The sequence below is a fragment of the Bos indicus genome, chromosome 21 (assembly GCF_029378745.1).
Source record: "Bos indicus isolate NIAB-ARS_2022 breed Sahiwal x Tharparkar chromosome 21, NIAB-ARS_B.indTharparkar_mat_pri_1.0, whole genome shotgun sequence".
NCBI classification, from domain to species: domain Eukaryota; kingdom Metazoa; phylum Chordata; class Mammalia; order Artiodactyla; family Bovidae; genus Bos; species Bos indicus.
Window position 1 is genome coordinate 60,014,843 of NC_091780.1, and position 22,531 is coordinate 60,037,373.

General features: G+C 41.7%; 1 protein-coding gene across 6 annotated transcripts in view; it reads right to left on the bottom strand.

Moving 5' to 3' along the window:
- The window catches only part of DICER1 (dicer 1, ribonuclease III), a 75,614-nt gene that overhangs the window by 12,330 nt on the left and 40,753 nt on the right, over positions 1-22,531 (bottom strand). For all 6 annotated transcript variants that reach the window (XM_019983374.2, XM_019983371.2, XM_019983370.2 and 3 more), the window contains 14 exons: positions 18,833-18,965; positions 17,325-17,567; positions 16,639-16,790; positions 13,942-14,074; positions 13,201-13,276; positions 12,377-12,516; positions 10,332-10,511; positions 9,888-10,101; positions 9,531-9,684; positions 7,898-8,080; positions 7,526-7,631; positions 6,842-7,017; positions 5,098-5,881; positions 2,194-2,349 (listed from right to left, as the gene is read on the bottom strand). In XM_019983374.2, coding sequence (XP_019838933.1) covers positions 2,194-2,349; positions 5,098-5,881; positions 6,842-7,017; positions 7,526-7,631; positions 7,898-8,080; positions 9,531-9,684; positions 9,888-10,101; positions 10,332-10,511; positions 12,377-12,516; positions 13,201-13,276; positions 13,942-14,074; positions 16,639-16,790; positions 17,325-17,567; positions 18,833-18,965 — 2,830 coding nt within the window. The remainder of the gene's footprint in view (positions 1-2,193; positions 2,350-5,097; positions 5,882-6,841; positions 7,018-7,525; positions 7,632-7,897; positions 8,081-9,530; positions 9,685-9,887; positions 10,102-10,331; positions 10,512-12,376; positions 12,517-13,200; positions 13,277-13,941; positions 14,075-16,638; positions 16,791-17,324; positions 17,568-18,832; positions 18,966-22,531) is intronic.

Genomic DNA, 22,531 nt, shown 5'->3' on the forward strand with positions numbered 1-22,531 from the left:
GGATTCAGTAACCATGGAACTTTTCTGCAATTCTAGAAAGACACCAAATTTCTGTTGTGCAGTGAAAAAAAAAAATAAAATAAACAAGACTTTACTTGGGGAGAAAGGCAGGAGGGTGTGCTTCAATTCTGATAGTGACAACTTTGCAGAGTATTATGACAAAAAGGTTTTTAAGCTTTCTGTGGGTTTTTTTCAAGAGAGATACAAACAGTGCATTTGTCTGAAAAGAAATAAGTGCAATGAACCAAGCCATGTATCTACAACTATCTCTCTTTATCTTTTTTGATTAAAAAGTTTACGATTTCTTTTCAAGAATAAGGAAGAACACCAAAAGAAAAAAAAAAAAAGCTATAATGGTGGATACCTCTAGGGACTATTACCTAATAAAAACCTTATACTTTCCCAGAGTAACATGAGATGTTTTTGACTATCTGGTCCATAAGGGCGGGGGGGTGGGGTGGGGTGGAGGGGGTGGAAAAAAAGGCCAAATTTTGATTTTAAAAAAAGACAATATTTTCATTTAAAAAAATCTTTATGTATCTTTAGTAAGATGCTACCATAACCAAAAATTGGCAAAGTGCAAAAAAGGCTGGGGTTTTATCAACAAATAAGCTGTGTGATCTTGTGCAAAGTTCTTTAAATGCCTCTGGGTTTCAGTTTTTCTATCTGCAAAATAGTGGGATTCTACCTTATTAAATGGTTTCCAGGAGTACTTCCAGCTCCTTAAGAACAAACAAAAACAAAAAAACACTAGCAAGAAACTCTTTGCTCTCACAGTTCAAGTTCCCTTTCCACCTAAGCTATTCCCACCTCTGGCATCTGTACACAAAGCTTTCATGTAAACCTACTTGCTGAGCAGCGAAGCAGGCAGAATAGGAGTGGATTAAGCATAAGTTTCCCAATATCATCTAACAGTCTATTTCGAGATGCAGAAATTATTAAATAAAAACATAAGCAGTATTTTAATGCAATCTAAAAATCAAAGTACCAGGCCATTTGAAATGCTAAAGAAAATAAATAAGAACTTTATGTTGTATCTTTAAAAAAAAATTTTTTTTTAATTAAAAGGACATGCTAATATCCCCTTTATGCTAAAAAAAAAGTTTTTAAAGCACCAATGATACTATGAAACTATTTATAAGGTAGGGTAAGTGTTTCTGGAACTTTTGTCATAGACATGCAAGATTTTCTCTGAAGTTCTCAAAATCATACACACTTTCCTCTAAGCTTCTATTCCTAAATTAAATAACATATATAATTTTTCTAACCCAACTTGCATTAAAATACTCAATGCTCTGCCAGGTAGTCAAATACTGCACAAGTATAAAAACATTCTCAGTGAACAGGTTAAAAAATCAAAACAGGGTCACCGAGCATGCTACCTGGAAATACTTAAAAACAGATTGTCTAGGGCATACACGTCAGAAAGAAGATGAGAGAAAAAAAAAAATACATGTAGAAAACAAAACTTGTGAAAGAAACGGTATTCTCATTGCTGATCTGAAGTAGAGATGAAGTAACAATTAACCAGTTCATCATTAATGCAAAATAAATGTCTGAAAAATGACACGGCTGGCAAGATGGCCTCCCAGCCAACCGCCCTGGACGGCGGGCTTCCACAGCTCCGGGCTCCCAGGCCCTGCGAGCTGCCCTCTGGTGGCCTTCCAGACGAGAGAAAACACAGCAGCAGCAGCTAACGTTTGCAGGCTGCTTTTAAGTTGTTGGCAAGATTTAAACTATTTCCAGGAAACTACAACCTTTACGTATTTTTATTTTTTTAAGGTCGCAAGAGGAGAAATAGTCCTGAGGAGGCCCTGAGGTGCAAAAGCAAGATTTTACTGAAATCATTTCACAGACAAATTGGAGATTATAGGCTACTGATTTCACTGAACAGAGCTAAGGATCTATGATAAATCGCAATATGTCATATTCAAGTTAAATGTCACAGAGTTAAGCCCTTTTTTTTTTTGAATCACAACACCAGATACTCTTTTGCCTTTGGCAAGGGAAGATAATAGAAACTGTTCTCTATCACAGTTACAACACTGTTCTAAATTCAATGAAAAGAAATCAATTTACTATATAGAATTTCTACTCGATTATAAACACACTGGGAAAAGAAACAAAAAATTAATAAAACAAGATTCTGCCCCCTCACCAGAAAATAAATCCACTCAGTTACAAAAAACTTACCATTTCATCTTTTTCCCATTTCTCTGTGTTACTTTTGTCTTGATTTACTACGTAACCAGGAGGAAGCCAATTCACAGGGGGGTCAAATATGGACACCACCATGCGGCTGGGCAGCCCCTTCTTTTTTCCAAGCCGATACAGATTACAGTTGCTGACCTGCAGCAGAAAAAAATTTATGCAACACTTATCCATAAATGATCGCTGTGGAAACTCATATAAGACATTAATGTAATTTTTAGCTAAAGATTCTTCATATTCCATAACTGGTCATCAGTTACACAGACTGAACAGTTTTTCTACCTATTCATGATAGGAAATATTAAATTCTCATGTAATCTGAAGATATAAAATTCAAACTGCTGATTGGAGCTATCAAAATAGGAAATAATCGAAATCCACCAAGTCCAAAATGTCCCAATATTCTCAATGAAATAAAAGGCGAAGTACCATAAACTCTAGCTATAAAATAAAACCAGCACTGAAGTAATTTTTTAAGTTCCTTGAACCTAAACTATAAATATGATTTCAACTACAATGCTTTTCCAAATATCATTCTTTTGTTTTGGATGGCATTTCAAGGTATTTCAACTATTTTAAAACAAAGCAAAGGCAATAAAGACAAACTCCATGTTTACTGACATCAATAAACCAGCTTTACTGTCTTCCCTCTGGTCCATTTTTTCTAAAGCCTTCATCTCTGCCATAATCTACTCAAATCGCTGTGTCTCTGCCTAGCTTTTACTTGAACACCAAGGTCTAGAACTGTCGATCTCATTTTACGAAAATAGGGCTCCTTTTTATTAAGCACTTCATGAGTCCCTTTCCCCCACGTAACTCAATACCCCTGAATAAGCACCCATGCTGGAGAGGCACTGGTTGGGATGTGAGACAGAGAAGTGGTCCCTGAAGCCTGCAGGATTGGGGGGAAGCCCCCCACGAGGCTCACTCTGGGCCAAAGGGCTTTCCCACGCCGCCCGCATGGCGTTAAGTAGACTCTGGTTTCCCTCTCCACTCCGTGGGACCACGGCATCGCAGATGCCAACGAGAGGATAAAGCGCGACAGGCACTTGGATGGAAATTACAAAGTCAGTGGAAATGGTTCTTCGGAAGGAGGAGCAAGAAAGAGCTCAGAGAGGGCCCACGGGAGGTACAGGGTGGGGCGGGCCTCATTCACATGGAGACATGAGGCGAGCAGCAGAGGAGCAGCAGCAGGTGTGTGCAGGCCCGGGAAAGACAGCCGGGGAGGCCGCCTGGCCATGGCAGGGCTGGGGCGGGCATGCCGAAGGGCTTTCAGCACCCTGCTGCACAAGTGACGATGATCTCTGCACCAAGTAAGGAGTCAGAGCTTTCTGAGCAGCGGGATGGAAGAACTTTCAAAACGGAAAATAATCTCTTTCCTACCTAAGAGGATGAAGTTACTTTCTACTCACTCTCAATCTCTGCAACCACCCTGGGGAAATCTCGTTTGCTTTCAATTAGCACTCTTAAAAAGACGATTCCCCCAGACCGCATCTAAGTCCTACATTCTTAATTACCTGAACATTCCACCGCCAAGTCTGTCAAGTAGAAAGCCCTAAACTTCACTTTGACTCCGACACTCCTGCCTCCCCCAGCACTGGCCCCTCAGAGCCCGGCTGCCCTGGGGGTTATTCCTGCAGCAAGCACCCTCTTTACTTAAGGAGGCTGCAGGGAAGAGTGTGGAAGGCTTGGACTCCAGCCTCAGCCACGCTCCTGACCATCCCAGACCAGCCAGGTGAACTGCACGAGCCAACAAAACACTCTAGGCAAGAGTTTCCTCATCTGCAGGATGGGGCCGTATTATCATCGACCTCTCAGGGGTTCGCTGAGAAGACCGGATGGAGAACGTCTGTGGCCCGCTCAGTGCACTGCCAAGTGTCATGGACAACAGCAGGGGAGGGCGGTGTCATGGTCAAGAGCAAGGTCTCTAAAGCCGGACTGTCTAGGCCATGCCACGTATTTCCACACTTTTGACTGCTGCCACGGTTTATTCACCGAGTGCTGACACGCTCTGCCATCTGTTCCCTGTTTACACACTATAAATGCACGTCCTTCCATTAACGCCTTCCCTGATCACAAGTGATAGCCCTTCCTTCCAAGTGCTCAGCAGCTTTGTGTGTTATATGCCAAGCAGGTACCTGGCGCCTTGTGATCCCTCTCTCATCATCATTTAAATATTTATCCTCATTACTTTTCTTCTCTGAATCTTAATTCCACACTACATTTAGTGTCACTCCTGTGCGGGGTTTCCCTGGTGGCTAAGCTGGTAAAGAATCTGCCTACAATGCAGGAGACCCAGGTTCGATTCCTGGGTCGGGAAGATCCCCTGGAGAAGGCAATGGCAACCCGCTCCAGTACTACTTGCCTGGAGAATCCCATGGGCAGAGGAGCCTGGTGGGCTACAGTCCGTGGGGTGGCACAGAGCCGGGCACGACTGGGGACCAGCACTATCCCTTTCCCGTGCACGTGCTCCGGAGGCCCCCGCTGCCCCGTCGGGTGTGGCGGCCCCTGCAGCAGGACCTGTGAGTCCTCTGGACCACGGATGCTGGAAGCCACCCTGAGTAATTCCTCTAACTGCACAAGGGTTTGGAGAAGGCAGTGGCACCCCACTCCAGTACTCTTGCCTGGAAAATCCCATTAACGGAGGAGCCTGGTAGGCTGCAGTCCATGGGGTTGCTAAGAGTTGGACACGACTGAGCGACTTCACTTTCACTTTTCACTTTCATGGATTGGAGAAGGAAATGGCAACCCACTCCAGTGTTCTTGCCTGGAGAATCCCAGGGACGGGGGAGCCTGGTGGGCTGCCATCTATGGGGTCGCACAGAGTTGGACATGACCAAAGCGACCTAGCAGCAGCAGCGCAAGGGTTAAAGGACAGTTCCTTACCTTTTTGCTTCTCATGTAGGAAAGGCGGCCCTCATGCGCATCAGGATAAGTGCAGAAGAGATACGTGGTGATGGCATGCTTGAGGAAGGAGTCGCCAAGCATCTCGAGCCGCTCCAGGTTAAATCCATCACTAGCGTTCGAAAGGGTCAAAGCCTGAAGAATGAGCCCAGGGTTGGGGCCAAGCGTCCTCGAGGAGTACCCAGGAGAAGGGCTCTGCTCAGAAGCCGTCCTGTCCGGGGGCGCCTCCCCAGTCTCTGTAGTACCAGGCACGGCAGCCGTCACGGGACTTCCATCTGAGGTAGATGTGTTAGCATTTCCATCAAGGTATTTATTACTCAGTAGAGTACATTCATCGCTGGGCTTGGGCTGGTTCTCGTAATTGTATAAATTCTGAATGGGATATGAGGTAGTTGGTTGTACAGGTATTTCCTGCTTGTAGTAATTCAGATGGTTTCCTTGGCAAAAGTCTCTGTTAGCTAAATCGTAACTGCCATTGGCAAGACTTTTATTGTAAGAAAGACCATTAATTGCTGTCAGATCTGTTGAAACTTCAATTTGGAGCTTACCAGGTGACTCGCTGAACAACGTTCTGCAGTTCACAGACATTTGGTCATGATTTTCTAGAGGGGAGGTTCTATTAGCACCTTGATGTGCAGCATTTTCAGGGACGACAATTGTGCTGTGCTTACAGTAATTCTCATTTTCAGCTGAAGAGGAGTTAGCAATTGAGATGAAAGATTTGCTGTCGATAGATTTTTTCCACCCGAAGTCTAAGTTAGGGTATCTGCAAAGACATTTTTTATAACTTTTCATCAGACCCTTCAAAGAGGCTAGTGCAATCTGAGTAAAAGTTAAATAAAGATCAGTATAAATATATTCCTACCTTAGAAGGGAAATAAAGTTCCAAGGCAGACATCAGCACTACTGGGAATTCTTCACAACATAAACCACACAGTGGGACGTGGCTCCCAACCCCGCAGCTCTGGGGGGGCGGAGCTCATGAAGCCTCGGGTCAGCCTAGCAGACCCAGGGCCACAGACTGCACGCACTGGGACTCCAGGCCAGCGGGGTGACTAGCTGGGGAATTTCGAGTAATTGACTCAATGTCTCTGTACCTTAGCCACCATCCCTGGAAGAGGAACCAATAATTCCTACCTCATAGGACTATCCTAAAGATGAAATCATCTAACATAAGCTATAGCGCTTAAACCAGTGTTTGACACGGTAGTAAGTGATTGGTACTATTTAACAAGTTCCTCAGTTCCTGAAGCAACTTGCTCTTGCCAACTGGATAAGCAAAATAAATCTGAGTCATTAAACCAGTAATTTCCTTAGAATGCAGAGACTTGACTAGTGAGAAGAGAACAACTGAAGACGCACACGGAGGCAACTGCTCTTTAACACATATTTGATTTATAAAAGAGGAAGAGCCTTAAAATGTCAGCCCTGGGACAAACAACTCTTTCCATTTTTACTTGAACTGCCACCACTGAAAAGGGAACCATTGGTTTTGACCTTAGGCTCTCCTCTCCCTTTGAGCATCAGCAAACGATGACTCAATATACCGATGTTCACTCAGGAGTCAAATGATGCAACTATTTCAGGTATTAAATAGATACCACATTTTCTTTCCAATCTTTTAAAAAATTATTCTACATAAAATTAAAATGTGAACCAAAGTCAGTGCTTTTTGCAAACGGGATTTCATGAGCCATGTTCTTTCTGACCCACAGCACAGGCATACCTAAAATCCACAGGAAGTGACCTGACTCCCACACCAGCGTCGCTGGCCGTCTGGGCTCTGAGCTCCTCTGCAGTCAGAAGGCAGTGAAGGCGGTAAAGTATGCTCGGGAGACAAACGGCTTTTCTCCACAGTGATGCTGGAATTGGATGTATAGCACAGAGTTCTGGAACCAGTATCTGTGAGTGAGCAAAACATGTGGATGAGTGTAAATTGTGGAGAGGTAAATATAAAGCAAGCACACAAGAGAATAAAAATAAAACTTAAAAATCAATTTCACTGATGAATAAAGACAAAAATCAGAAACACTAGCAAAATCTTATTTTTAGAAATGTTTTAAAAACTAACCCTTTAAGGAAAACAGGATTTATCCTAGAATTTCATGACAGAATGGCTACCAGCGGACCAAGCATAAAGGCCAAACCTCTCATGCTTACCAAAAAGACATTCATCGTGTTTGACAGAAACAACAAAATTCTGTAAAGCAACTACTGTTCAATAAAAAAAAATAATTAATTAAAAAAAAGACATTCAAATGAAGTCAATATGCCACATTAATTAAAGCAAAACAAAACCTAAGTGTTGGGCAACTTCCCAAAACTCCTAAGTCGCTCAGTTCACTTGGTGACATAAAACTCAAGCGCCTTCCAAAACACCAAGTCATGCCAGTGACAGTGGACGTGCTACCTGCTTATTCTGCAGGCTCTCCCACTTGGCTTTCCTCTTCTCAGCACTGCTCAGAGGGAGAGCTTTCCCCTTCTGATTCAAATGACGAGGTGTCAAAAGATTGAGTCTAGAAAAAATTCAAAATAATCTTATCAAAGACAAAAACAAGTGCACTCTGACAGCGGCTCTACGACTTCAGGGCAGCTCCCTGGAAGAGCTCATTCAGACTGCAGACCCCTGGACCAGGCTCTGGGCAACTGTGTGCGCCAAGGACCTCCTGAGTTCAGGTCTACATACCGGTGGGCCGCGGGGACCACAAGCCCCCCAACCTGCCTGCTGACCTGGGGAAGCTGGCACAGGTACAGCCCAAGTGCCGTCTCTGGAGTGCCTTACCGTGAAGACGTGTGGTCCACGTCCAGCAGCGGCTGGTTGAGATTGGTCAGGTCAAGGTTATACTTTGTTTTATAATACTCCGCAAACGTTTCATACTCAGGGGAAGGAAATTTACTCAGGGGGGTAAGATCAGTGTACACGTCAGCGACATAAAATCGATGAGGCTGATCAAAATTGCGGTATCTAAACAAGAAAAACAGTTCCAGTGACTTTATGGTTTAAATCAACTATTCTCAAAACACAAACTGTTTTGAATACAGAAATGCAAATTATGATTTTAAAGTAAGAGTTCAAAAGGTTAAAAATATATAACAACAATGACACTTCAACTCTAATACATTTCAAGTGAATTTAAGCCAAGAGAAACTATATTTACATCAAGTGAAAACCTGACTCTCCATTCTCTCCTATTCTAAATATCTCATCCTTATTCTAAATATCTATACTTTGATACCACATGAAAGCCAAATGGCTCCTTTTGTCATTGTTCAGTTGCTAAGTCGTGTCTGATTCTTCACGACCCCTTGAGGTACAGCACCTGTTCATCACTACCTCCCAGAATTTGCTCAGAATCATGTCCATTGACTGGGTGATGCTATCTAACCATCTCATATTCTGCCATTCCCTTCTCCTGTCGCCTTCAGTCTTTCCCAGCATCAGGCACTTTTCCAAAGAGTGTGCTGTTCACATCAAATGGCCAAAATATTGGAGCTTAAATGGCTCCTTTAAATATCTCTAATTTCATCAATATAAACAGTATAGAAAACTTTCAATATCCAAGCAACCAAGTAAATAGTTTATATATTACTAACGCTAAACACGAAAGATTCTCGCCCCACAAAACGTATGTTACTGCACCATTTCTGATATTGATAGGCTGCTGTTAACGAACATTTAAAACGTGGCACTGAGGTACAAAGTGAGAACAGAAAAAACAAAACAGAACAAAATCCAAAGACAACTGCAGCCAGTATTTTAATTCTTTAAAAAATGTGATATTTAATCTTAATGCTCCAAAACTTTATTCCCTAAATTTTTACCAAAAAGATGGCACTAGTGGTAAAGAACCTGCCTGCAAATGCAAGAGACATAAGAGACTCGGGTTCAATCCCTGGGTCTGCAAGAGTCCCTGGAAAAGGGCATGGTCACCCACTCCAGTATTCTTGCCTAGAGAATCCCACTGACAAAGGAGCCTGGCGGGCCACGGTCCACAGCGTCACAGAGCGTCAGACACGACCAACGTGACTTAGGGCACATACAGCAAAGCACTGTAATTAACTACTTTCATCCGCTTAATAACACCATGCCTTTCAACAACTTTAATAAACTGTTATTTATAACCAAATTCTTTAAGACTGTGGGGATTAAAAGGATGGAGGTTTTACAAAGAAAGCCTATCAACATCATTTAGATGAGCTGAGCTTCACAAAGTAAAATCCTTTCACCAACCGCACTTCAGGCTTTGTTTTTATGTAAGTAAACTGGGCAGCACAGGCCTGCCACTGGGAGATACCTAAATTTTCTACTGGCCATGGCCATGCCAGGGTCACAGCCCACCACCTGCCCCACGTGCCCAGGGGGAATCTTCAAAAGCAAGTGTCACCTCCGCTTTGATTTCCACTTAACACCTTACCTTGGAATGATAACTGCATCTTGGTAATCTTCTAATTTGAAAACAAAGGGAGTTTCTTTTGAATACTTTGTGCTGGGAATGCCTATGCGAGCTTCAGATTTCTCGATATCTTCCATGAATTTAAAGTCAATGTCCAAAGTGCTGGAGTCATTAACTTAGGGAAGAAAAAGATCTTTAAGCTTGTTAAAATGTAATAATACGGGTAAGACCCTCCCTCAAGCTCTACCTTCATTCCATGTGCCTAGTTCAGAGTTATCAGAGATTTCTGTACCATATTCAGTTAAGCTCATTGTTAAGCAACACTTTGGTTTTTTAGCTACTATACAGACAACGCTTTAGAGTCTGGGTCCTTCTTACCAACATTAAGAGGTAGAACGCAGTAGGCTGAGTCCGCGTCTGTGGGTTTAAATTCTAGTGCAGGTTTTTCAAGCCGAAGAATATGTGAGAATATATACTGGTGAAGCCTTGTGATCAACTCAAGCATTTGCAGAGATAACGTGAAGCCGGACTTCTTCAACTCAATAGATATGGTCACCTCTCCAGAGCGCGTGTACACAGGAAAGTGTGGGATCTTCAGAGAAAGAAAAATAAAGCCCAAGGTTAGCCAAGATTTCAGTTCATTATAAACAGTTAACTTCAGAAGAGGAATGATGCTTTCTATCAGGGGAACAGGAGAGACACTTCCAAGTGTAAAATAGTGACCATTTTGAGGTAACAAAAGACAGTTACTTTTAAAGTCACTTTTCCTTTAAAAAAAAAAAAAAGACAGTCCAACATAAAAGGCCGCTATGAAACGTCCACCTGAGGTATGGGCTTGGCTGTCAGTATTCCAAAGCATCTTGTGGTGTCCTCAGGGGGGTAGAGCTTCCGCCTTCTGAAGTTGAGCTCATCAGGTAAAGGTGTCGTCAGGACCATTCCGATCACGTACAGGTAACAGGGCTGACCGGGCCTGGGGTAGCTCTCCCTCAAACATTCTGGAATCTGGGAGTGGAAAGAAAAATGTAAGCAACAAGTGCCAGCGTATTCACCTCTTTTCCAGATGTTGGCAAGAAAACAAATTTATTTCCTGGCTTTACTAAAAGCTGATGAGAGGAAACTAAGACCCAAGGCAGGAGACCTCCTCATTTACTTAACCTCACCAGAGAAGCATACAAAACCATCAAACACCGCAGGGTCTTTTAACACAATACTATTCATTTGATGTGGGCTTCCCTGGTGGCTCAATAGTAAAGAAACTGCCTACCAATGCAGGAGACATAGGTTCAATCTCGGGGTCAGAAAGATCCCCTGAAGAAGGAAATGGCTACCCACTCCAGTATTCTTGCCTGGGAAATCCCACGGACAGAGGAGCCTGGTGGGTTAAAGTCCATGGGTTGCAAAAGAGTTGGAATACAACTTAGCAACTAAACAGCAACATTTCATTTGATCTATTTCTTTTGACTAGAGAATAAAGGTTTTCTTCCCTGGGTTTCTGAGTCTTTACTCACTGTTGAATGTCAGAAAATAAAACTAGCCAAGTTTTTAAAAATCCTACATAATCCTGAAACTCAGATAACCTTTAGTAACACTGTCACATACCATATCATCTTCCAGACTTTTCTGGAATAAATGTATACATTCCAGAATAAATGCACATAAATATATACACATACATATTTTTCATTACAAATGGAACCACAAAACAAATGTATCACTGATTTTTAGCTCCGGTTACTACAATGAGAATATCTTTCAGGGTCAATACAAGTCAGTACTATTTTTAATGGCTGCCTGATTAAAGAGTAAACTATGACTTAAACTAAACTAAGTTTCTAAACTTCTAATATTCATACAACCCCACCCAATAGTCTACAGTTTCCAAGGCTCAATAATATAAGTAATTACATCTACAGTTAAAAGGTGTGGAAATGCTGGCTAAGAGATATAGTTACTAGAGTATCAGACAGTACAGAATGCACCTATTAATTACACAGGATGCAAAGCAGTACTATGCTTCTCAAAACACTTATTAGTGGTAACATTTGTCACATGAAACTAGCCCAAGAACCTCTAGGGTAATGTTAGAATAGGAAAACTGGATATGAGAAAATAAGCAGTTCAGAAAATCGGATAACTTAATTCCTGATTTTTGAAAAAGTGACATGATTTTGAATCTTGAAAATGCTTAGCTGGGTGCAAACTTTTTTAAAAAAAAGTAAAAACTCAATAAAACTGCAAAAAAATAAATAAAAAGAATCATATTTAAGCTAAGATCAAAGTACATAGCAAATTTCTGCTTTTGTCTGGGGGTTTAGTAAGGTAAAAATATTGACTAATATTTTTAAAATAAGTACTCCAGCCCCGCATGGTTACAGCTAGACAGGACACGTGGGAAAAGCTGACTATGGCCCGTCAGGCCACACCCTGACTCCCGACAAGTCGCGGGCTCACCTGCCGTGCGCCCCTCACCCTGTACGGCACATGCCTGTTTTAGCACACATACCCTTGAGGTCTTAGTTCCCAGTGTAAGGCAGAGCGAGGACCTGGCCACTAAAGTGAATGAAACAAAGACTGTCTCTTTAAATGACATTAACTCATTCTGGATAGAATGTGATAAACACAAGAATCTTTTTGAGAAGAAAAACAAAAGCGATGTCTGAAGTGAGAAAGGGCACATGCTGTACATGTGACAGCGACGGGGCTGCTATGAGCAGAGCTGTGAACGAGGCCGGGAGACAAGCTGAGACCCACGGGGTGGGGTGCACTGCACGGGTTTGGGAAGCCAAGCAAAGGAATCCGGGCCTGGTACAGCAAGCAACAGAAAGTCAGAAAGGCTAGGTTTGTATTTGGTTCTAACCAATACCTACTGCTTTTGGGTAGCACTGTCTTCGTTTTGTGGAACCTGGTCTTCCTGGAACACTGGTCTCTTCTTCATCGTGTAAATCCAGCTCTTCCTCATATTTAACAGTCTCCTTCCCAACTGGCATCAAATGGTCATCCAGTTCGCCTGAGAAATGTAAAGAGAAGGAACGTGATTTTGTAATAAAATGCTCAATCCTGATTCTGCCTAATTAATCAGTGGATCATCCAGAGCAGCTCTGTGCTGGGAAACAACTGGACAAATCACAAAAACTAAAGCATCTGTGCTTTTAACAACAGAAGAGTAATCACGTGTGATAACTGAAGGCAAAGTCGATTGTGAGGTTCATATATTCAGTATGATGAGGATTATAAATTCTGTTTTAAGACTCAAAAACAAAAACATGTAAACAGGAAAACGGTATCAGATCATCCTTTTATGAATGCCACCGGAAAACAAGTCCACCCATTTTTTAAAAAATTTTCATCTGTACATAAATATAGACTAATTTGAGAAACTGATACATTACAACACAAAACATAAATGTTCACGATTCAACAGTCAGAAGACCTTATTACATTTATATATTTAAAAGGAGTTAGAAATGAGAGCAAATACATTACAGCTGCTCAGCTGTGAAAAACAGAGCTCTTCCACCTTACAGGGTCTTCAAGTTACATCACACTTACATCTATCCTCCCCGAAGCATACCACCAGCAAGGCGTTCACAGCCCGCAAAACCCTGGAGACCCATAAAGCCCTTGAGGTGCTTTTGTTATACAATGTCTTTAACTTTATTTTTATTTACATGTGTTTTTCACACACTCTTACCAATTTTGTGCAGTTTTTCACAGCAAATGAGAGCCACGACTCTTTCAGCCAACCGAATGCAGCTCATTGGGGGACCCTGGAAGTTACAAAAAAAACATGTCCACAGTATATGCATGGAGCTGGAGTATCGGCGCATAAAACACAGATGAAACCTCTGCCCTAGTATCTTTAAAGCTGAAATTTACCAAAGTTCTTCATTGTGAAAAACATCAGCCAGTTTTAAAAGATACTATTGTCTATATTTGAAAGCCATCTTTCAAAATCCTGCCCAGTAAAACCTACACCAGTTATCATAAAGAGTTTACAATCTTGATGAATTTAAATTTCAGTAAGAATTTAATATATCAGCATTGAGACCAAGGACAGCAATTGTATAAAGGTATATTTTTCCAATCAACAACAAAATCACTAGAACAGCCCAAATGTATTTAATGAATTCTGTGTCACTGTAAGGATCTAAAGCCACAAGGGAATGATGCCGCCAGAAATGTTCAGAGTAAAAGACTTTAGAGGAATCTTCAGAGGTCGTCTAGCCTAATTCAGAGAGTCTACAAATTACATATATATAGTCTATTGAAGACTCGAACACGTAGTTGACTACAAAAGAGATTTTAAAATGTACTTTTTAAAGTAGATTTAAAGCCAAATTTACCTATAACTTGCACAGCCTTAGAGAAGCTGAAAACAAATCCATTAACGACATTAACTTTAAGGCACAATCATTTCTTTTTCTAAACTTACAACAATGGAGGCTCGAAGAGGTGAGTTAATTGGCAGATAAAGAGTTGAATAAAATGTACCATCAGGCAACTCTCGGGTTCTACATTTAGGAGCCAGATGAGTAAACGGATCACTTGGTAATCTAGCACAGTATCTGTGGGGGGGGAAAAAAAAAAGAAATGGTAACACTGAGTCTACAACTAAGAAACAGAAGGAAAAAAACTGATATTCACATTCTACACTTTGATTTTTTATGTTCCTCTTTCCCTCTACTGGATAGGTATTTATATGCGTGGTTTCAGCATCACTGCTTCAAACTTTCAATAAGATGGACTAGTATGTTTATATATATATATATATATATAAAAAACTCTGAGATGACGTTTTATATCTGTGCTGTTCAACAGAGAAGCCACTGAGCTCTTGAACTGTGGCAAGGGCAGCTAAGAAACTAAACTTTTTACTTTAATTTTCATTAAAATTGATACTTGAGCATCAACAGCCGTATAGGTCTAGAGCTATGACTGGACAGTGCAGAAAGTATTGTTCAGAATCCATCAAGGGAGCAAACCGCTGTTTGTTCCTTAGTGATCACCAACAATTGTGGGGGCCTGTGCAAGGCAGGCATCAGCAGTGGGCCCGGTGTTCACCCAAGGAGGGCAGGAAAACAACCGGGCCACCCCACAACAACACAAGGAAGGCAGGCAGGAAGCCGGCCCTGAGGGAGCTTAGCCCGAGCAGGGAGGGGGCCGGGACAGGAAGCCAACCTGGCGGGGAAGAGGATGCATACAAGGAAGGCAGTGGAATGGGTCGCGATGCTGCAAGGCCAGGACCTGCAAAACGAGGGCTGCTGAACACGGGGGCAGCCCCTGGAGGAGGGAGACCGCTACGTACGGGGAGCCTAAACAGTAATTTATCTGACGACAAGGGGAATTGAGATTTCTCACTATTAAACAAGACAGCCAGGGAGAAAGATGGAAAAGGGGACAGCAAGAACAAACCCTCTGGAGTCACAGTCAAACTGGAGCTAACCACAGACAGGCAGTCAGATACAGGTGTAACACACGTGAAAAGGCACGGACGTATTTTCTAGCTCCATTTGCCAAACAGCCCGGCAGCAATGATACTCCAGAGGCAATGAACATGCCTCGGTTTCTAAACACAACTCATCCTCCACTAAAAGGAGCCAGGACCTTCTGGAGAAATAGCCAATATCTAGCCTGAGGGCAGGGAAACTGTGAGTCTAGAACATCTTGTGTGCCTTAAAATACAGAAATGTCCAAAGAATAATGGTGATGTGTTAAAAAGACACTGAAGTTACACCGAAAGGGTCTTCATCAGCCAAATTTTACACAATTTTCACATCAAAATAAACAAGAAACGAGAGTAAAAGACTAAAAATGACTGAGCCAAACAGGAGTCCATTAGTTCACACTGGATAAAAAACATAAAAGGAACAAATAAACAGAGAAAAGAGAAAGCTCCTTCTCATGGCAAAATGACAACTAATAAATGCAGAAAGAATTAGGGAGTCAGAGAATCCCCATTTGGAAGACATCACAGAAATAATTGATCTAGGCAAGAAATATCAATGGGTGAAAACTGAGGAGAGGGATGAATTTTATATAATCTCAGAATGTCTCCCCATGAAATACTCATGAATTACGGAGGGGGAAAAGGCAACTGTGCAGGAGAGAAAGCTGGCCGACCTCACGCAAGTGACGACAGTCGCCGCCGTCACCAGAGGACAAACCGACACAGAGTGACCCGGTCAGAATGCAAGGAACCGAGCATCGCTTCGCTGACGTGCTGGCCAAAAACGCGCACCGGGGTCCAGGCATGAGAAAATACCAAATGAACCCACACTGAGGGGCAGACGACACAGTGACTGGCCTGCCATCCTGTAAACATTCAAGGTCATTCAAGCCCAAGAAGGACTGAAGAAAGCTGCCAGGATGAATCACACCAGACAGACGAGGAAAACAAGCACGCTCCATGGCCCCGCGCTGGACCCTTTCCCTTTAGAGAACATTCTTGGGAAACCTGAGTGGATTTTCTCTGGGTGTTCTTTGCAATATTCTTGGAACATTTTAAAGCATCCTTGCAATATTTTAAAGTTTAAAACTGTTCCCAAATAAAAAGTTAAAAAGAAACGCTTACATTTTCTGCTCCTCGATTTTGCCTCTGCATGAAATTTATACTGATATGTAATCTAGCTATGCATCTGCTTTCCTTAGTCCTTAAAAATGTTATCACCAAATCAGGACAAAGTACGGATAAAATGGCATATACTTAAAAAAAAAAAAAGTTAACGTATCAAGTCTCCCATTTCTGCTAAAGGAAAATTCAATGGCCGCCAACGCTTGACACAAAACAAGTTTCAAGATTTAGAAAAGAACAGTGAGCGTTACAAAATTAATTTCAATCCAATTAAAAGATGTATGCATTCATTAGGTCGGCCTTAACAATGAGAAGGGAAACATTTATTTCTGCACAATACTAGAAATATTTATTTCTGCACAATACTAGTTTTGCATTCTGACCAAAAAAAACAAGGAACAGAAAAAAGCAACTTCTTTTTCTGTCACTGAGGCATCACAGGCCATAAACGGAGAGATTGGTTATTGCTTGCAGATGGTGAACAACACAATACTTATAGAGTCAGACCGAAATCTCACGGTTCTCACAGGTTGGCTACCACGTAGCCTGCGGCCGTACCTGTTGACGTGCCCAATGGCCGTGTTGATCGTGACGCGGGGACCGTCCTCAGGCCTCAGCACATACGGTGGGAAAACATCGTCGTCATCCACCACGGGCTCCGTGTCGGCCTCCCCGGTATCAACCGACTTGGAACATTTGTTTCGCAAGATCTGAGCAGTTTCAGAACAGAATTTATGAGAACAAATGCCTTTCCTGCCACTGAACCTAAGAAAAAGCTCTCTTGACATGAAATCTCTCTCTCTCCTAAACACATACCTCAATACTCCAGAGCCACCTGCTGCAGACAGTTTTTCCCAATGCATCCTTCCCAGCTCCAGCCATATGGAGACGTTCCCATACAGGGAACAAGACACTGAACTACACCGACCTACCAGCACACAAGCGATCACCAGTCTTACATGAGTATCTGGGCTGTGTCATCACTCTCAAACCAGTCTCCAACTCAGTCAACGAGGACGACACCGTCCACGTGAACAGTGTACTTCCTAATCTTCCCCAGTAACCTATATGACCATTTTCACTGCCATTTTATTGTAAAATACTGCTGGCTCTGTGCAATTACTCTCAACTGTCTAATAATCTACCCACTGCACACCTCTGTTGAGACTAATCTCTGAAGATACAACTGTTTTTATTATTTCTATATGCACAGGAATAACTTACAGATAACATGTACATCTTACCTTTTCAATAGCTTTGTATGTTTTAAGGTCTTCTTCAAAACTCTTTATTTTATCTGTGTCTGCTAACATTACATAATTAGAGATGGGTGCCCTCGCTCTTCCCTTCGACTGAACGTAGGATCGATACTCTGTGGGCAGATCGAAACGAACCACCAAGTTGCATTTCGGTATGTCAACACCCTCCTCCACAATACTTGTTGCAATAAGCAGGTTGGTTTCATGTGCTCGAAATTTCCTAAGTACCTGAAAAAAATCCACCAAGAAAAGGAATTCTAACAAAGTTTCCAAAGAAAAGAGCACAGTGAAATGAAGGGACAACTGTCATTTGTGACAGTACTCTGAGCACTCGTAATCCAGGCCAGGCTAAAAACAATGAGTATCACACAAAACTCCAGACGCCATGAACATCCGGACAAAGAAACTCTGATTCAAAGACATTTTCAGCTGAACATGACTTGAAAAAATCAAAATGCCTTTCTACTTTAGAGAAGCACCCATGGACAAATCACAGTCTTTTGGCTAAAGACACTGGCTTCTTTAATAACCACCAGAGTGACCAAATGAATTCACTTCTGAAATCCTGTGGATATTCTGTGCCTCCCTATGGGACCTATGTCTGTGCACCTATGCCAACATCCCTCCAAAGATGTCAAAACTGTGTCACTAAAATCCCTAAATCACTTGGAATTAAAAACTACAAGCAAAGCATCACTTATTTTCCGACATCTTGGGACATACTTAATGTAAGGGATCAGAAATGATTTTTTTTTTAACTGAAAAGTTTTTTTCATACTAGATTTAAGGTAACATCATTTCCCAATTCAGCGTAAGTTAAATAAGAAATTAAGCTGGGTTTTAGACTGATCTGTCAAGACTCTGGCTACTGAACTCCCCAAACTTGGAGTATTATCAAAGAAAAATGACTTCAACATGAATGATTCTGCTTTTAACTTAAACAACAAATTTTACATAAAAAGTTTTTATTTGCAAGCCAGGAACACTATGTTAGGTTTTTATCATCTTTACAGTGCTATTTCCTATATCAAATCTTGAATAAAAAGCATGAAAAAAAATTAAACCAAAAATCTTTAAAATATATTGTTGTTTTTAAAATAGTCAACCAAGGTAGGACTTTGAATAGCAAACAAAACACATTCTAGGAAAAAGATTTCAGTTTGTTGCTTCAGAATCATAACAAGTCAGCAAGAGTTATATTTACACGAGCTGTCTTCTTCTATGAAACGTAGCTGTGTATCCTCAGCCCCATAAAGGAAAATAAAATGGCCGATGGCAATTAAGACACAAAATTGATTTACCAGACAGGTATTCTAATTCTACACATGAGAATCATCGTTCGGCTACCTCAAGGGAAACGGTGAGTCTCTGTTTACGAGTACTCTGTATCACCAAAAAAATGCAGAGGAACTATAGAGAGAGGGGGTTCCTATGGGCAGAGTTTATATATGTTCTGAAAACTGTTACTGTAAAATTATTTTCACTTAGCTTACCTCTTCCTGTTTTCTGAATTCCGCTTCCATCTGTTTGTTCCGAGGCTGATTCTTTCCGATGCCATGTCCAGTTATAAAATTGCTGCTGATGTAAGCCAGCTCTGGATCTTGTTTGCCAGCTTCCTTTATCAATCTAAGAAAATTATACACATTTGGAAGTTAAGCACTGCTGAGGGAAAAAAAAAATTAAACTTTTGTTTGTAGGGTCTCTCTTAAAGTGGAAACAGGAATTTTTTTGCCCACATACCTAACAAACCAGTCTTGGTATTTTCCCTCCTCTAGCTTAAAAAGAAATCACCGTCGCTCTTCTCTGTGTCAATCTGTGCACTAAATACTCAGAACACCAAAGACAGGGTTGATTTACACGACACGGGTGAACAAAATGGTCACAGTCCCTCAAACTTTCTAATTTGGCAGTAATGACCTTCACAGAAACGTGGCCTGGGAAGTGACAGCGCTCAGCAGAGAGAAACATGGACTGTCCATGTGTTCTGGCTTTAGGCCAAGCCCTATAATGAAAAAGCCACACACACTCTAAGCGCACGCACAACTTGCCACAGTGGTCATGCCCGTCTCTATGACCAAGCTTTCCGAGAGTTAAGTACCAAACACCCCAAGGGAAACTTCACTCTCCTCTCTTTCCGTGTGGTAAGAGTCCTAGCTGCATGTGCAAAGAAAGAAGCGTGTTATTTCTGTTCGATTTACCCCAGTGCCCTGTCCCCCTGGAAGGAGGGCTCCAGGGCAAGGAAAGCCTCCACCCACTGATAAGCATCTCCATTCCCAACACTTCATGGCCCTGCGGACGGCCACTGACCACAGTGCTGCATGAAAGGCCACTGAGCTTCAGCCCTGCAAGGCTGACAGAGCGTGCCTCCCTGCAAGGCTGAGATAACTCCCCTCCCATCCGGGCAGGAGCTAGGATAGGCTCTTGAGCTCGTTCTCCTTCCTGCCTGCTCCTCTCTATCAACCCAGAAAGCTTGTCCCTGAAAGCGGGCCCTCGGCTACAAAATGAAAAAGAGCTACGGGACAGGTTCACGTTACATGGGTGCAGAAGGTTAACAGTTAGTGTTGCCATTACAGCTATTTTGGAAATATCCACATTGGAAAACTCAGCACACAGGATAAATGGTTCCACACCTGACCTAAGTGATCCCATATGGTTCCTCTGAAGTCATACAACGTAGCACAAATTCCTAATAGAAAATTGCATTTTTAAGTCAAACCATTCTTTTTTTTTTTTTTTTAATAAGTACATGAAACAGACTAATATCAAAGCCCTGGGAAAAACCTTGAATGGCCATCTAGAATATCTTCCTGTCTCCAAATCAGTAAAACACTGGCATGCCTAGGTTGGTTTGAGAGTCTGCTCTACAGTTCAAGTACCTAAAATGTTCAAAGTCAGAAAGTTTTTTAATATGTTCAAAGATTTGTTATTATGAACTTATGATGTCAGTAACAGAAAACAGTGTTACACGCAAAGTGCATGCCCCAACATCTAAAATATGAAATCAATTACTGTAGAAATAATATGTACTTCCAAACTTTAGTTTATGTAAACAAGCAATTTGAACAAAACAGAGGTTTAAAAATGCGTTTCCAGTTACTCCTAATTAGGCAGAGAATGTATCTTAATTTGCCTAAAATAATAAATCTGGTAGACTTCAACTAGCTGAGAATTGGAAGCACCAAGAATACTTTTATTTCTCCTTAATGAGACTCTCATCAGGACTGCAGGGAACGGAAGAAACAATGAGCACATTCAAAGACAAAGTCCCTTGTAAGCAGCAATTAAATGCTACATACCTATGCTCACAATGTTTAAAAAGCAAAAATTTCTTTATCAGATACGTGTAAGGAATCCCTACAGACAAGCTATGGGCTTCCAGAAAAACAAACCCAGGTCTACTGCTGCCAGGGCACTTGTATTAATAAGGGCTACACTATCTGCCCTGAGATCTCACGGTACCACAGAACTGCCAGGACAGAATCTCGTTCTTTTAATTTTACACTGAGTTTATGTGAGTTGTTCCAAAAGCAAGCTGTCTGATAAAGAATGCTGTTCTCTAGTGCAGCACTCACTCACTGCTGCTGCTGCTAAGTCGCTTCAGTCGTGTCCGACTCTGTGCGACCCCATAGACAGCAGCTCACTAGAGCTCCTCAAACAATCTCTAGCAAGGAAGTGATTTTTTTTTTTTCCTGTTTTCAAATTCACCTGAAACCAGTATTTTTGTAAAATTCCATGAAAATTAACTACTAAGAAAACATAACTTAAACAGTATTAAAATTCAATGGCCAACTGTATAATATTCAGCAGACATAAAAATGTAAGAGTTTATAAATACAATCATATTCAGCAGACATAACTTACTCTAAAAACTAAAAGAGCTGGTGCTTACCGTCCACCTCTGTACCTTCCTCACCATGGCCGGCACAGGCCCACCCTGTGCGTGCACACAGCCTCCCCGAGCACAGTATCAGGCGTAAGACTGCGGTGTTTGTATACAGTGTCTCTCACTAACGACTCAGTAAGAAAGGGAGGTATTATTATTATCTTATAGATGAAGATGTTGAGGCTCTAAAAAGTGAAATAACTTGCACAGAATATACACCTAAAAAGTGAGTGAAGATAAAAAGAACCAGGGCTCCTCGGAGAAATGGCTGATTCCATGGCTGAAGCATTCTTCTACCAGAAAGTCAGGCAGGGTTCAAAAATCAGAAGGATCGGGGCATGTCAAAAGGACATAGGCACTAACCTCCAAAAGCCCCCAGTGGCCCACGGTGGAATAACTTATACAGAAAACTAACCCAGCATCAGATCATAACCAAGGTATAAAATAAACAAACACAAGTCCACAGTGATAAAAGAACATGAGTCAACAAATACAAACAGATAAATAGGATAAAAGAGACATGTTTCCCTTACAGAAGAATTTCAGTACACACAGAGAAGCCCCTCTCCAGGCATGAAGCTGAATTCCTCTCTCCCCAAGATAAACCAGCTTCGGTGACCTGCTTCCAAAGAATAAAGTAAGAAATAAGAAAAATAATAACTTCACAGTGGAGGAAATGGGCAAGTGCAATCATAATCACGTGATGAAGTTTAACATTACCCACGATGGTCTGTGTCGAGACCACGAATCCCCCTAAGATAAAGCAACGAGAAGGGGCAGGGCACCTCATATCCGCAGCCTTCTTTCAAATGCTAAAACCCAGTCTAATCCTGAGAAAAACATCAAACAAATTCAAACTGAGGGGCAGTCCACAAAATACCTGTCCTCCTCACATCAAGGTCGTCGAAAACAAGGAAAGAACAAGAAGCCGTAAGAGACCAAAGGAGATTAGGGAAATAGAACTAAATGAACTCTGGTACACCTTGGATTAAAAAGAAGACATTAATGGGAAAACTGGGGAAATCCAATAGAGTCTATAAGTTAGTTAATAGTAATACACCAACGTTAGTTTCTTGGTTGCAACAAACGTACCCTGATAAGGTAAGATGTTACTGACATAAGACATGGGGGAAACCCAGAATGGGTAAGGGTACTCAGTACATCCCTGCAACTTCTCTGTAAAGACAAAGCTACTGGGAAAAGAAAGGGGTGGAGGGATGGGGGATAGAGAGAAGACATCAACCCAGGTTTGTTCAATGCCAAAGTCACACAATACTCATAAATCACACAGTGAAAAGAGCTCTAAACT